The 15,712-nt window shown below is 38.1% G+C and overlaps 1 protein-coding gene across 1 annotated transcript in view; it reads right to left on the bottom strand.

The window, feature by feature from the left end:
* The window catches only part of ssbp4 (single stranded DNA binding protein 4), a 119,135-nt gene that overhangs the window by 5,283 nt on the left and 98,140 nt on the right, over positions 1-15,712 (bottom strand). Inside the window, exons 6-16 of the mRNA XM_059342015.1 lie at positions 14,455-14,538; positions 11,048-11,174; positions 10,831-10,898; positions 9,610-9,674; positions 7,130-7,175; positions 6,992-7,027; positions 6,799-6,853; positions 2,506-2,576; positions 1,701-1,779; positions 465-493; positions 263-364 (exon numbers count right to left, since the gene is read on the bottom strand). Coding sequence (XP_059197998.1) covers positions 263-364; positions 465-493; positions 1,701-1,779; positions 2,506-2,576; positions 6,799-6,853; positions 6,992-7,027; positions 7,130-7,175; positions 9,610-9,674; positions 10,831-10,898; positions 11,048-11,174; positions 14,455-14,538 — 762 coding nt within the window. The remainder of the gene's footprint in view (positions 1-262; positions 365-464; positions 494-1,700; positions 1,780-2,505; positions 2,577-6,798; positions 6,854-6,991; positions 7,028-7,129; positions 7,176-9,609; positions 9,675-10,830; positions 10,899-11,047; positions 11,175-14,454; positions 14,539-15,712) is intronic.

The raw sequence follows: 15,712 nt of genomic DNA, 5'->3' as shown, positions 1-15,712 counted from the left end.
AACCGGCCCCAGGTCACCTTGGACAATTAGCGCACAGCATTTAAATTTAGTACCCCATAATTGAGTCTCAAACCAGATGAAGCAATCACAATTGCATCAAATATATTTATTTTTAGTGATGGGCCAAATCAGAATGTGATCCTGCTGTTTGATGAAGTTACCAGATGATGTTTGTAATCTAAGGTGAGTGATTTAAAAACTTTTATATATTCTTCCAGTTTGTTCCCAGCTTAACAGGTATGTTGCCTCTTTTGGTACTTACACTTTCACTTTGGAATGGGTTTAAAAAGTTGCCTGCCATCTCGCCGTCGTCCCGCGGAGTGCCGGGAGGATTGTTCATGCCTGCCATGTTGTTGGGAGAATTCTTCAACACAGATTAAAAAAAAGAACAGTAAGAACACGGGCCTCTTAAGGGCAGACAAAGAGACAGACAGGTAGATATACAGAGAGTCAATCAGTCTTACCTTTGGCAACCCATCCATGTCACCAGAGCCTGTGATCACAAATGGAAAAAGGAGAAACCTGAATCATTATGAGGTGACTGTTAACTGATCCTCAGCGTTCCTGCTACTAACTCAACATGAGTTCAGGATATCCAGTGCAAGTAGAAACAACCTGCCCTCTCACAGGTAATGGCCTTTAATTAAGCTATTTGTTTCAGATACAGATGAGCACCAACTCGCTGGCTTCACTGATCACGTCTCAGCCATCTACAGGATCAATTGGCCTACTCACTGCCCCACTAATCTGTTTTAGCTTTGATCAATACCAGGAGGAGGGAGGACACTTCCTCTACCGGCCATAAGAGGGCAGAATGTCACTTCTAAAGGCCTTTGTTCACAGAGAGTAACAGGTTTCACTGAATACACTCAGGTGCTTATATGCTGCCTACACTGTACACCAGGGGTGGGCAATTAATTTTCCCAAGGGGCCACATGACCAATACCATGAAGGTTGCAGGGGCCGGACCAAAACTCGGAACTAAATTCTGCTCAATATTAATGTAATCGCTTTATAAAATATAGTAAATTATCTGGTTTTGAGCTGCTACTGATAGGAACACATGTTATGATAAGACTGTTAATGTGGAGTAAATCAAGTATAGCAGTAAAAAGTAGTAAATACTCCAATCACAGTATCACTTTTCCATTTATTTTAAACACAACTGTAAATTACCTTTAGCAAGGTTCCTATTTATGTTTTTGTATTATATAGCTTGTTTTTCATGTTTGTACATTTTCAAGGTGTTTTACAATGTTGTGATGCTTTTATTTTGAAAAGGTGTCGTCCAGTGTAAAACAGGTGCTTTAATTTTGAAAGGTAGTGACAGGAAATAACCGGTAGAACGGTTAAATGAAAAAACGAACGGTAAATAATAACGAGTGCTAGTAATTTCTATAAAGTTGATATAAAGTATGAAAAAGGCTTCTATAGTGGCTGACTGACAGGACACAAGGTTTGTTAAAGTTTATTTTATTCTGTCATATATATTAGTGGCTATATTTGTTGTCTTAACTATAGTAAAAGTGCTTGTTAGCTCTAGTGCTAATGATAATGTTTGCTATTTTTTTCAAAATAAAAGCACTGCGGTTATATTGATTTCTAATTTCTTGGTAACCTCACGCGGGCCGGACAAGGACAGCCAACGGGCCGGATGTGGCCCGCGGGCCGCCCAATGCCCAGGTCTGCTGTACACTCACCTAGTGATCCGTTCATATGATGCTGCTCCATAGCACCCATTCCACCCATGGGCCCATCAGGACCCGGTCCCATTGGGAACTAAAAACAAATGTACAAAAGTCATTAATCTTGCCCTTTCTATGCTCACAAATCAGAATCAGAAATACTTTATAGGTCCCAGAGGGGATATTGTTTGATTATGTAACAGTTGCTCCCACACAGTAATAAAATAGAATAGAATAAATAGAATAAAATGTATATTTACAGACAGATAAATTATAAGAAAAATAGAAATAAGACATATGTTTGTAAAAAAATATCTACATATTGTATATAATATGTGTACAGTATAAATAAATGCTGTATTCATGCCAGAGTAAAAAAAAAAGGAATTGCACAGTTAATAATAATTATTATTATTAATTAAATTATTGCACAGAATGATTGGGTAGCATGGGAGGAAAGTAGATCGGACAAATACATCTTGGGTGGAGGATAAATTAATTAAAAGGTGCAATAAAACGGACATGTGCAATACAATTGATATGTGCAAAACATTCAATTTACCTCATGTATAAATTATAGCATTTTAAGTAGCCATTTATTTATTTTTATACTTATTTATTACATCACATGTCCTTGTTCTTGTCTTTGTCCTTGTTTAGCTCGGTATTTTTAAAAATGTTTTTACTCATGTTGTTATGCAGTGGCACTCTTGTATAGTGAACTATATAATGACAATAAAGACTATTTGATTTGATTTGATTTGGAATTTACAAGCTGTAATTTGAAACTGAACAAAATGACTAAAACAAAATAACTTACATTAGGTCTGTTTCCACCAGGGCCGATAGGGTTCATCATTGTGTAGATGTTTTCACTTGAGTTTGTCGAATCTATAAACAAAGAGCAGTCAGATGTTACAAATCAGAATACTGTAAATAGAGCTGAGTACCGCTACTGATTTACAGAATCACTGATGTAGTCAAAACCAACTTTATCAAGTCCAAGTCAAGCTCTAGTATAGAGCAAATCGAGTTCTGCTAAATCATGTCTTTCCAATGCTGATATAGTGATTAGGGTGTTAACATGGATATAAATAAGAAAACAAGATAGATCTATTTTCTAAAATCAAACTAATGTAACACATGGTGTTGGTAGAATCAACCAATCAGGCAACGTTCAGACAAGATTGTGAGTGCGAGACTTAAAAAAAATTGGTCTTGAGACCAGATTTGTAGCACTCAAGCCCTGCCACACATTTTTCACATCTTACAAATGGATTTCGATGTGTCCAACCCTTCCTTGTCTTCATAGTTTTTAACTGTAAAGCAACCAGGCAGCTGCCTTTAGGCTTGGCGGTGCTTTCAATGGAGCAGCTACTGGCATGTTTCCATTCAACTGAGATCTCGCTGTGTGAAGGCTACGTGACACTAAACGGGTTGAGGTTTTATGCGTTCACAAGAAAAGGTAAATAATAAAAGATCAACCTCTGGATTTTCCTGAATCGATATCAGATCATTCAAATAAAGATAATTTTGAAACCCTAAATTATCTGCCGATACCATTACCAATCCGATAACATCTTTTCCAACATTCAGAATCCACTTTGCTAAACCTGGACATCTAAAAACATCATGTTCAAACTGTGAAACAACTACTCCCCTAAAGCAAGAAATACATTATCCACAATAATACATCAATATGACACTAACTGTTCTCTGTCTACAGCAGGTCTCCCAAAGTTTAGTGAAGCATATACGTAATAGTTTAGGCTCATGGATCATATTAAACAAACCAATAGTGAATATCAGATAGGTACCACGGCAAATTATAGCCAAGTATGAAAAAAATAAAATAAAACGGGCCCGGGGGAGGGGGGTAATATTTCGAGAAAAAAAGTGGCAAATCTGGGAGAAAAAAGTAGCAGATTTATGAGAAAAATACTCTGAAAAATAGGCTATATTTTTGTTTTTCAAGGAACTACATCACCAGAGAAGCTGCTGCATGCCGTGTACTATGTCTGAGCGAGTGACATCATCAAATTATACTTTGCAATCAGATTTAGCAATAAGGAAATACTTGTGGTTTTAGCCCAGAATCACCATGTTATCATAAGTATCTAGACTTTGAAGAGGCATTGGCTTGAATTGGACGTATTTAGAAGAAAACACCATACTAATTTGGATGAGCTGATAGCTTTTCTGCATCAGAAACTACAACACAATGGATAGATGCAAGGATGTCGCTGGTGACATCTATGCCACTTTTTTCTCATAAATCTGCTACCTTTTTCTTGTAGATTTGCCACTTTTAATCTCATTTAAAAAAAAATATATATCCTCGATTTGCAAGTTAAACCTCATAAATTTGCAACTTTTTTCTCGAAATATTATGCCCCCGGTCAGTATTTTATTTTTTTCATATTTGCCGCATCCCTAATTTGAATCAAAACATTTATTTATTTATTTTTTACCTAGCCCTAACTACAGAGCGGTTTGTTCATCCTAGACTCATATAAATACTTGCAGAGAAGCCATATCACTGTTATTTCTGTCTGTTCTTATATCTAATTGGGTGGGTTCGGGGTATGGAATGGGGCAACGAATGGAAAATAACGAGCTAAGCTGCACAGCAACAACTGGAGTGGCACTGTCTCTCACTGTACTTGACACTGTTTAAGTTTAATTCTGCCATTTGTTCAATGCATTTAGCCCTTATTTCTGCTGTAAAGGACACAGACCGACAGTTACATGTTCCTTAAAGTGCCAGAACAAAATGTCAGTCTTTCTGCCACTCAGCCTCATCACTGCTCCCTGCAATGTACAACAAAAGAAATCCATTATCGCTTATGCCTACGAGATTAAACCAAGTTATTATATAGAAACCGCGGCAACTAAGCAACAACCAGTACATTCTGTGTGGCTCGGAGTGTCCTGAAAAGATTCAGAGGGCTGAGGTGACCTTGATCTGACATTGCAGGCGGAAAGTTGTGAGTGGAAGACTGAAAAAAAAGCAGGAAAAAAACAGAATGACAGACTGAAAGACAGGGGAGGAGATGGATACAATAAGTAGTGGAGAGATCTTGCCTGTTAGTGTCCCTGAATCTCGCTTGTGTTGTCGTGACTGGAGGAGGGGGGCAACACTGAGTGGGAGGTGTGCATTTTTTGTGGGAGGTTTGTGTGGAAGTGTGTGTGTGCAAAGTCTTGGCGACTGCAGTGGAAATATGTTTCCCCTCCCGGTGTACGTGTGAGCAGGAGCATTTTGTGCAAAGAGGTTGCCCCGGCAACATATCACAATAGAGGTACATATATAAATAATAAATAGTGGACACAAAAAGAAGCTCTCCACAGGCCGACAGAAACAGAACATCCACAGGATGTCAGCCCACAGTGTTTTGTTCTCAGCTAATCCTCGGCAGACACACGAGATTGACGGGTCAAAGCTGAGATGGATCGCTCGTTTGATTGCAGACTGACGTGCCTCTGCTTCTCTTTAATACAACTGTCTCAACAATGAGTAAAACACAGCTAACAACACGGGAATATTTTACACAATGTGCCTAAATTGGAAAGTGCTGACAAGAAATGTGATACGCCAGTGATTGTCAGAGTCTGTGGCACATCATTTATTGTTTGCAAAATACCCAATTCTTTATTGGACAATATTTAAATGTTTAAATCTAAAACAGTTCATAGATTACAGTTTAACCCATTGAGGCCTGAAAAACCGCTGGGCAATTTTAAAATAAGCCTCTAATTTTCTGGAAATTCTGGAAAAATTCTGGGAAAAAAAGTGTCAACTCTTCTACTAAATAATAGATTTTTCAGCCTCTGTAGCAGATAGAAATGAAATTCAAAAAAGTATTTTAAGAGCTTATACAAATACTACAAAACGACGTACATGCTTTCCAGGCTTCAATGGGTTAATTACCTAATTGTTTGTATTATTATGTCAAATAATGTATGCACAGTGAAATACTTCATTTCACACTTGATATGTGTGTGCGTGTTCTGAAATGCACTTCAAACAAGCTTTTCACTTTATTTGCCCTTTAGGCACAGTGTTACTTGCAGCTAATTGAATTTATTTGAATTGCATTATTTTATGGGTTTTCTGTTTTTTGGATGGTGCAAATATTTCTAATACATGAATAATATTTCTCATATAAATTTATTTTGGGTTAGTCGTTCACATTACTAAGACTTTAGATGTGGAGCAAGCTGGATGAGGACGTTCTTGTAACTGACTTCAGTGTTTTGATTTGTTGTTTTTTTTGTTTGTTTGTTTTCTTTGTGGGAGTAATAGAAATTCTCAGATCTAAGTTGTTTGATATACTATGGTTGACTAATAAGAAAATAAGTAAATAAATAATAATAATAATAATACATATTTATTTGACATTAAGTGGCTATATATAGAGATACAATTTCTTATTTTGAAGTGTTGAGTATCAGGGGAGAGGCCTAGATAAGTATTTTATACTTCAGCCTACTCCCTTTTTTTTCTAACCAAAATGATATAGGGAAATGCATATTGAATATTAAGTTAACTGGTTCTTATTTCTATCTTATTACTTAAACGGGGCAGATGCATGTATATGTATAGGGCTTTATATACTGTATGTGAGTAAATGTTTATATGTTTATGTACATCTGTTTAATGGTGTCTATGTGAGTATGTGTATGAATATGTATATGCATCTAGCCTACGCTGTTGTAGTTTATGTTGGGGGTTTTTTCGGTTCGAAAAGAAGAATTAATAAATGAAAAAAATGCTATATCAAATAATTTAAACATAAGGGGTTTCTTGCTATATTCTCTTCTTCTTACATCTTGTAAGGGGTCCAAAATATTGAGTACCTCTGTGATACACAATCAAAATCTTTATCAAATTCCTCAATATTTTACCATCCATCCATGCCATTTTACCATTTCTCAAAACTGGTTAAATTACTCATAACGGCTCAGTATTTAGAGCGCTACCACTGCCTGTCTCTCCCAAAGAGAGATGTGAATCTGACAGAGAACAGGTTTGATGTTTCCTAGACAGAGCCCTTGTTCAGTGAACGCAGGATAAAAGTAGAAATCTGAAGGGAAACTGAAGTGTATAACTCACCTCCGGGGCTAGGCATGATGGGAGTTCCTGGTGGGCCGCCTCCCCCTGGAGGGCCCTGAGGGGTGAAGAAGCGAGAGGAAAAAGAGAAATGAGTGCTGAGTGTATCTAGATGGCAGCGTGCCTGTTAGATATCACTGCATGACAGGTAATTTATGGCCCGTGGTCGAACACGAGTCCATGACGGGACACTTACCACATAGTTGCCTGGAGATGAAGATGAATAAGCTATCTGTGGAGAGAATAGACCCGAGGTGAAACAAAACATGAGACACAGTTATTGTAAACACGCTCAGTCATGTAGGAGATGAAGATGTAAGAGAGAGTGACTCACTGAGTTGGTGTTGGGGTTCGGCCATGGACCTCTTCCACCAGGGCCCCTGGAGAAGCAAACACAAAGAAAAACCTTTAACAGAAGATTTATGGCGCACAGCAAAGTTTCATGCCTGATAGGAGACGCTTGTCTCTGCTCACATGCTGCACGTGATGATTTTAAGTGCATAAATACAGTTTATATGCACATATTTTAAGTGTGGTGAAATGGCACTTTAATAGAGGTGCACACACATTCACAAACAACCCCTAATACAGTATTTCCTCCTTTTTTTTTTTTTTCCTCCGGCAAGTGCTAGGGAATAGTGTCCCCTAGTAATCCCACAGTGCTTTTAAAAAAATATCCCATCTTCTTTTAATTTATTTAAAATTAAATTAAATTTTGTTTTGTTTTTTGTTTTCTTTGTTACCTTTGTCAATTCTGTATTTTATTGCACTTTCTTGCACTTTTATGCGAAGCACTTTGGTGCGGCTCAGCCGTCTGTAAATGCGCTATACAAATAAATCTGACTTGACTTGACTTGACATGTAAGAAATAAGTAAAAAAGAAAAAGGAAACATGAAAATAAACACTAAACATATAGCAAACTCAACACACAAATTACATTTCACTTTCATCAATATGGGATATGCGGGATAAGGCCTGAAGTATTCTAAAAGTAATATCCGAAGTAGTATTTAGAATACATTACTCAATTTGAGTAATCTAATGGAATACATTACAAATGACAAAGGACATATATTCAGTGATCTGTAAATTATGTTTTAATGTAACCCTCCCAGTTAATTGGAGTTAATAAGTTCAGTTAAATCATCTCACAGATGATTTATTGTAACAAAGATACATAATAATCATAATCTGTTGGTGATAATATAGACATTATACAGAGATTTGGGGACAAAAGGACTGAAACATGATCAGTTTGACATACTATACTTATTGTAGTTGTGCATACACAGATTGTTATTTAATGCAGAGATGGATTTAAAAACATTGCTATATCTCAGTAAATGACTCATAACTGCCAATTTCCCTTAAAAGGAGCAGTGTGTAGGATTTAGGAGGATCTAATATTCATAACTATGTTTTCCTCCACACCTGAAACTAAGAATCGTGTTTTCATTAGCTTAGAATGAGCCAATATCAAATTATTATATTATTATTGTACTATATAAGCTGACCCGCTGGTATTATACGGCGCATTTACTGCTAATACTAGATTTATTATTGTTATTTTATTTTTAAATGTATTAACCTGTTGAAAAACTTTATTTTGATATTTAAATCAGAAGGATGCAAATAGAAATGAGGTTTTTATTTAATTTTTATTTAATAAATTAATTACATTGATGTGTTTTTTATTAGAAATTTGATTTTGCATATCTGCACTATTTAAACATATATTGTATGTTTATAAGCGTTGCTGGTTCCATATTTAATGTTAAAGCAAAACATGTTTGGTATATATTAAAAGGTTTATTTGTTCAATGTTGGCCCGCGATTTTATTCAAGTTTTACATTTTGGCCCATTGTGTATTTGAGTTTGACACCCCTGCACTAGAGCCTAGAAACCTTTTTTATTTCTTTAATTACATCAGGCCAGCGTAGCTTCTCCACACGCTTGGAAAGGGAGGAGGTGAGAGAAGGGGTTTTCGTTGTTGTTGCAATCTACAATCTCACCACTAGATGCCACCAAATCCTACAAACAGCTCCTTTAAACCAGGTTCACTCACAGTTTAATTAGTCTAGACGGATTTCAGAAAAAAGGCCTCCTATAAGAAGTGAGGAGCATTTACGGGTACAAGTCAGGAACCGGCCTACCTTACATATCTCAAGGGTGCTGAGTCCAAAAAAAATGGTTCCCAAACGAAATTTTGAGTTTTTAACCTTCTAATTTGTATCAAATGGCCACCAAATTGCCCACCTTGCACAGTCATTGGACCATTTATATCATCATATATGATCTAAATATATGATTTAGATCATATATATATATATATATATATATATATATATATATATATGCAAAATACCAACTGGAACATTTAAAAGTGATTGATTGAATATTTATGTCGGCAAATGACGCAAAATGACGCAAATAATGCTTAATTTCACCTTAAAAGTTGGTATTTTGCATATATATAAATATACATAAAAAAGACACTGAGCCTCCACTATATCCTTGCTCTGACCCTAGACTATAGATCTAGAAACTTAATTTCCTCATCTTTGATTGCCTACTCACAAAAAACTGAGCAAGATGGGCAATTTGGCCGCCATTTTGATATGCAAATGAGAAGGTCAAAAACTTAAAATTTCGCTTGGGAACCATTCTTTTTTTGATTCAGCACCCTTGAAATAAGCAAAGTAGGCCAGTTCCTGACTTGTACCCATACATTTTCCTCACTTTCACTTTTTGGACAATTCCGTCTAGACTAAATTCCCAATCATTTAAAAACTTGTTATTTTAATCTACTAACATGTTCATGCCCGGCATCCCTGGCCCCATGGAGTTTGGAGGAGGCCTCATCCCTCCGCCGTAGTTCTGCACAAAGAGAAGAACACACAGTCAGCATGGCGTCTCACACCTGCTCTGTCTAAAGGTTTGAATCCTAATGAAGGTCAGCAACCATCATGTCTCTCCCTAACTAGTGTTTAATTATGTGATGTATGGGCTGTGTGTGAAAGTGGACAGCTGTGTGCGGGTGTGTTTGTGTACGTCTCTATGTTGTGTCCCCGTTTATGTGTCTCTATGTGTCCATGCTCCCCTCTGTGTGTTGGCGTGTATGTTTTCATGGCTGCCCAGCAGGCGGGTTTGGCTGGCACTACATGTGTGCACTTGTGTATATATGTGTGTGTGAGTGTGTGTGAATGAGAGAGTAGGGGGGCAGGCCAGAGAGCAGCTCCACTCAGAGGAAGAGTTTTGTTCAGCAGACGATTACACTTGTCGAGCAGATGCCACACCAGCTGCTGGTACGCTCACTGCCAAAGTCACCGAGCCAGGGTGGCACAGAGAGGGGCTGAGGGGCACTAGGGGGGAGTGTGTGTGTGTGTGTGTCTTTGCGTGTGGTGATGTTCGAGCAGGAGGTGGTTGGGTGCAGAATGAAGCAGCTGTCTGGTATCGGTAATTCAAAAGGACACTGTTGTTTAAGCATCTTATGTACTACACCGAATCACATCGAGCAAAATTAAAGTGATAAAAGGGAAAACCAACAGGGCCAAAACTGGCACCACTTTTGGTCAAAATGTGTCGGTGGCTGCTCGCTGAGGGCAGTCTGAGTATCCCGCCTCTGTTCGTCTCCCTAGGTGGGAGTCGGCAAGTAGGATTTAACATGTAGAACCAACGTTGGCAGTGGGTGAGCGCGGTTAGAGCCAAGCTAATCATCAGAGCACTTCTGACATTTAAAGGCAAAGTTACGAGGTTGGCAGAACTAAAAATTTCTCTTCAGCAGAGAAGACTTATCTGCATGTGGTTTATAGGCTGACATTATGGCCGTTTTTATGGTAGCCTTTAATGAAGGGCAACCAAACATTGGGTTTGTTCATAAACTGACAGTCCAAGCACCAAATCTGGCTGTGTGGCAGCTGCAGAGTGGGAGTGCAGTGGGCTGCTAGTGCTGACGGATACCATCCACTGTCATGACTCTATTAACACAATCCTTTGTGTTTTATTCTCTATGAGTAATATCACTGGCTCCTACCTGTGGGCCCATGCCTCCCATGCCTCGAGGGGGATTCATTCTCATTGGACCGCCCATATTTGGATGTCCTGCGGTGAAAAACAGAGCTTGTTAGAAACGGCAGCGCTGTTTGGATCAATGATAATTCCATAAATGAAGGGAAAGTGTTCTCATTCAGAAGCCGATATGCCTCTGAAGGCGCAGCCTCTCTGAAATTACACCACAAGTTTGTCAATACCTTGAGGTCTGGTGGGGTCCAGGCTGTTTGGTAGGAGAGGCTGTGACCCAGGGATGCTCCCAGGAGGCTGATTTGGCATACGGAGGGCGGGCCTTGGGCCACCTGGGTACCGTGGAGACATGAATGGCTGCAGGAAGGACATGAGAAGGACAATAGTTACTTCATTTTAGAATGACAAGGAGCAGAATGCTTGTTATTGCTCTAAATAGATTGCCCTCAAAGACACACTATACAGGAATCTGCTTATTGCTGATAAACACAACATCCAGACCCAAGATTCACCCTTGTTTTGAAATGAGTTTTGTCCACTTAAATATATTTGCGGGCTACTTATAGTTCATCCATTCATTCATTGCCCTTCACCACTTATCGCGCGGGGCTGGATCCCAGCTGACATTGGGCTGGAAGTGCATAGATACAGACAATCACCCTCTCATTCACACCTACGGGTGATTTAGAGTTATAGTGTCCACTATATTTGTATAAGAAATGTCCTACAGACAGATACAGACACAACTACACACCTCTAGAGGCTCTTAAATTATGTTTTTTTTTTTTAGGAAACCCCTACATAGGACACCTTTACATTTTTTAAAACAGGTTTGACCTAGTTTTACTGAATAACAAATCCAAAACCCTAAGAAAGAGTTTAAATTTCATTTAATTTGCATGAAATCTAGCATCTAAAGTAAGGAGCTAAAATCAATGAGTTGGATAACAGAAACTATAATTAAGGATAGGATTTCTCGAAAGAGAATGATTATGAAGAACTAATCAAGGTACTGTATTCTACAAAGTTTTAAAATAAAAAAATATATGCAGCAGAAGTGACTGAATAGATTTCCTGGGACATGAATAAAGATGAAACAATGCATGAATTACAACAGTGTACATGTCTCAGCGTGCCACTGTCATTATCAGCTCAGTGGAAGAAAAATTCAACTTGAAATTCAAGCTTAAGGTGAGACACTACAGTTGTTTTCATGATCTAGTCGAGTAGAAAGAACACACAATACATATTTGAGTGTTTATTCTACAACACTTTTGTCTATTTCCATCTGAAGATTTACATTAGCACTAGATAATGCCTCATTTTTATATTTATACATAACATTTTGGAAAAAAAAGTGTAATTGTGTTAACCTCCTGAGATCAAAGCTTTTGTTTGGTATGTGTTGTTAGTTTCTCCTAGATATTTTGGATCAGTAGGATCTGATACAGTACAAGTACAAAAACCAGGCATTGTCTTTGAACAGGAAGTCGTTTTTGAAAAAACAAATATGGGTTAATTTTACTGTATAACACAATTTATTCGCCAGTGTATAAAACTGTTTATTTCCTTACATTTACACCCTCTTATTTAAAGAACGATAGTAAAAGTCTATTCCTTTTCAAATGAGTATTTACTGATTAGCAGAGTCGTAGCTTGTTGCTATTGCTTTAAATAGTCAAATTTGCACAGAATATCAAACAAACATCATTAGGCACAAATAAACAAGTTTTAACTATAAAATCTGATCAAATTTCTTCTGACTTCACCAAGATGCTGCCATCTGATTTTTACACTGATTGATGTATTGTGCTTTTTCTAGAGTGTGTAATATTGAGGACAAGCAGAATTAAGTAGAAGGTCCAGAAAACCTAAAATGAAATGTCCACATATAAGGACGCAGGGTCCCAGGAGGATAATGTAAGTAAGCAGCTGGGAAGTTCCATGGTGATACTAGTTAAAGTGTTGACCCAGTTTTGGGTCAATTTTGGAGTTGTTGTTATTATTTTAAACTTGTTTTAAGGTGTTGTTGAACCAATAAGTGCAGATCTCTACAGAATACTAATGTTAAGATAATATTATAATTACACTCAGCTTTAATAAATGTCATTCCTCTCAGTGTACTTGGGCAAATATGCTCTTCAGAAACACAAATGTTTACAAATTAAATGGATGAAGTCACAACCTCATTTGACACACAAACCTAAAGAACTCTCATTCTTGTAGATAGTGAAACAAGACACAAAAGGCTCAGTCAACCTGAGTCTCCTGCCAAATTTCAAAGTGTTATCTTTGCAAGTCAGCAGGGGGAGCTATTGGGTTGAACAACAATGTTCTGTAGTGGTTTTGTTACATTTACCAAGCAGGAGGAGCTTGTCGTTAAGTTTTGTAAAGTAAGACCTCAGGTGGTAAAATCCATTAGGATAAAGGTAAAGGAGGCCAGATAAGAGAGAGGGAGAAAACATGTAGGATAGATCGTCAGAGTGGAAGAACAATATGGGAGAGGTGGAGCAGAAGAAGAGAACAGTAACATGACACAGGTAGATGTGGGCAGATGAAAAGCTCTTCTACATCTTAATGTTTGCTGGTTTTGTGCAGCTTTTTGATGCACAAAATGACATTTTTGTCTGTATCACCAAACACCAGTGGTACAAACAAAAAGCCTGGATAGCGTGATTCACAGCAGAAAGTAAAGGCACCATCTTCACAGATGTTTCAGCAGAGAGGGGACGAGAGCTGCACACACACACACACACACACACACGCACGCATGCACGCACACACAGAGCCAGTGTGGTGAATAATGTAAAGCACCCCAGACAGATGGTTTTCAGAATTACCTATGAGAGGACGCTGCTGCAACTACAAATACGCACATCCAGTGAGCCATATTTCAGCATCAGATGATAAGAATTAATCCAACTGTTTTAGTATCAAGGGGAAACATGCTGATTTGAATGCCGATTGGGTTAGAGTTGTGTGTTTTGGTCACGGAGCATGAACAGCACAATAATGTTCATATCATCATTTTCACACAGAGATAAGCACAGACAACACAAATACAACAGCAGACTGGCTTTCAATGGTAATTATGTACTGGATTTTTTTGTGTGTTGGCGTGTGTATGTTTGAGGAAAAGTGGAGGACGAATTATATAATCCTAGTTAGCCCTTGAGGCGAGGCGGACTTACTACTGTTTTCTTTTTAACCCTCTCCTCTCCTCTCCTCTCCTCTCCTCTCCTCTCCTCTCCTCTCCTCTCCTCTCCTCTCCTCTCCTCTCCTCTCCTCTCCTCATGTTGTGGTGGGTTTGTGCACGAAGAGCTGCACCGTGTCAGGCCGTGCTGCAATATTAATGGTCTATTGATGGACTATGGGATGGTGAGTGCTGGGCTGAGGGAGAGAGAAGGCCCTCCAGATGCACCTCCGCTCCTTACAGCTGGGCCAACACAGCTAAATTATTCATCCAACCCACCATCGTGGATGCTGCCTGTCCTGTCTGCCAGCACAACAAGGGACCTGTGTGCTGTTTGTACGCTGCTGTTGTGTGAGCAAGTGAACAAGCGAGTGAGTGAACGAGTGAGTGTGAGAAAGTGAGAGTAGGATTAGAGGGGGAGGGGTGTAAATGTTTCCGTCTTACCTGTCCGTGAGGTCCCATCATGGGATTACTGGGGTTGTGTGGGGGAGGCTGCGTGTGAGGGGAAGGCTGGGAACCTGGAGGACCCTGGTGGAGAAAACACAAGAAGATGTCAACAAAGTGCTAGGATAATGTACTTGATATACTTGTGATATTGTTTATTGTTTATCGTTTATTGAATAGTCTTCCTGGGGTCCCTAAAAAGACATAGAACATGACATACAAACAACATAAACAAAAACAGTACATACAGTACAGGCCAAAAGTTTGGACACACCTTCTCATTCAATGCGTTTTCTTTATTTTCATGACTATTTACATTGTAGATTCTCACTGAAGGCATCAAAACTATGAATGAACACATATGGAATTACGTACTTAACAAAAAATGTGTGAAATAACTGAAAACATGTCTTGTATTTTAGATTCCTCAAAGTAACCACCCTTTGCTTACTAGAATATAAGACATGTTTTCAGCTATTTTACACTTTTTGTTAAGTACATAATTCCACATGTGTTCATTAATAGTTTTGATGAATTTACAATGTAAATAGTCATGAAAATAAAGGAAACGCATTGAATGAGGTGTGTCCAAACTCATTATTATGTATGTTGTCATGTGTTCAACATTTTAAACCGGCAAATGTTTCTGACATTTTCACAGAATCAAATGTTTCTGTAATGTGAAGCGGTAGCAATGATTGGATGAAAATACTGCTGCAATCCCTCTGAAAATCAACACTAAACTGTAGTTTATTGCTCATTAATCCAAAGAAAGTCACAGATAGTTATGGCATGAAACCTGCAAGGCATGACATGATGGAGAGACAGACATGTAGATATTGTATTTTCCTCAGTAGCTGCTAAACAGGCCTAAATATTTGACTTACACTACCGGTCAAAAGTTTTAGAACACCCCAATTTTTCCAGTTTTTTATTGAAATTCAAGCAGTTCAAGTCAAATGAACAGCTTGAAAGGGTACAAAGGTAAGTGGTGAACTGCCAGAGGTAAATAAAAAAAGGTAAGGTTAACAAAAACTGAAAAATAATGTACATTTCAGAATTACACAAGTAGGCCTTTTTCAGGGAACAAGAAATGGGTTAACAACTTAACTCTATGGAGTCTTGGGCTATTTTGTCCATTTTTGAATTCTTTTCATGTCTTTGTAAGTCATTTTGTGTCTTTTTGTGTCTTTTTTGGTCATTTTGTGTCTTTTTTAAATCATTTTGTGTCTTTTTTTAGTCCTTTAGTCCAACATAA

This window comes from Centropristis striata, chromosome 9, assembly GCF_030273125.1.
Source record: "Centropristis striata isolate RG_2023a ecotype Rhode Island chromosome 9, C.striata_1.0, whole genome shotgun sequence".
NCBI lineage: Eukaryota > Metazoa > Chordata > Actinopteri > Perciformes > Serranidae > Centropristis > Centropristis striata.
This window is presented reverse-complemented; position numbering and strand designations above follow the sequence as displayed.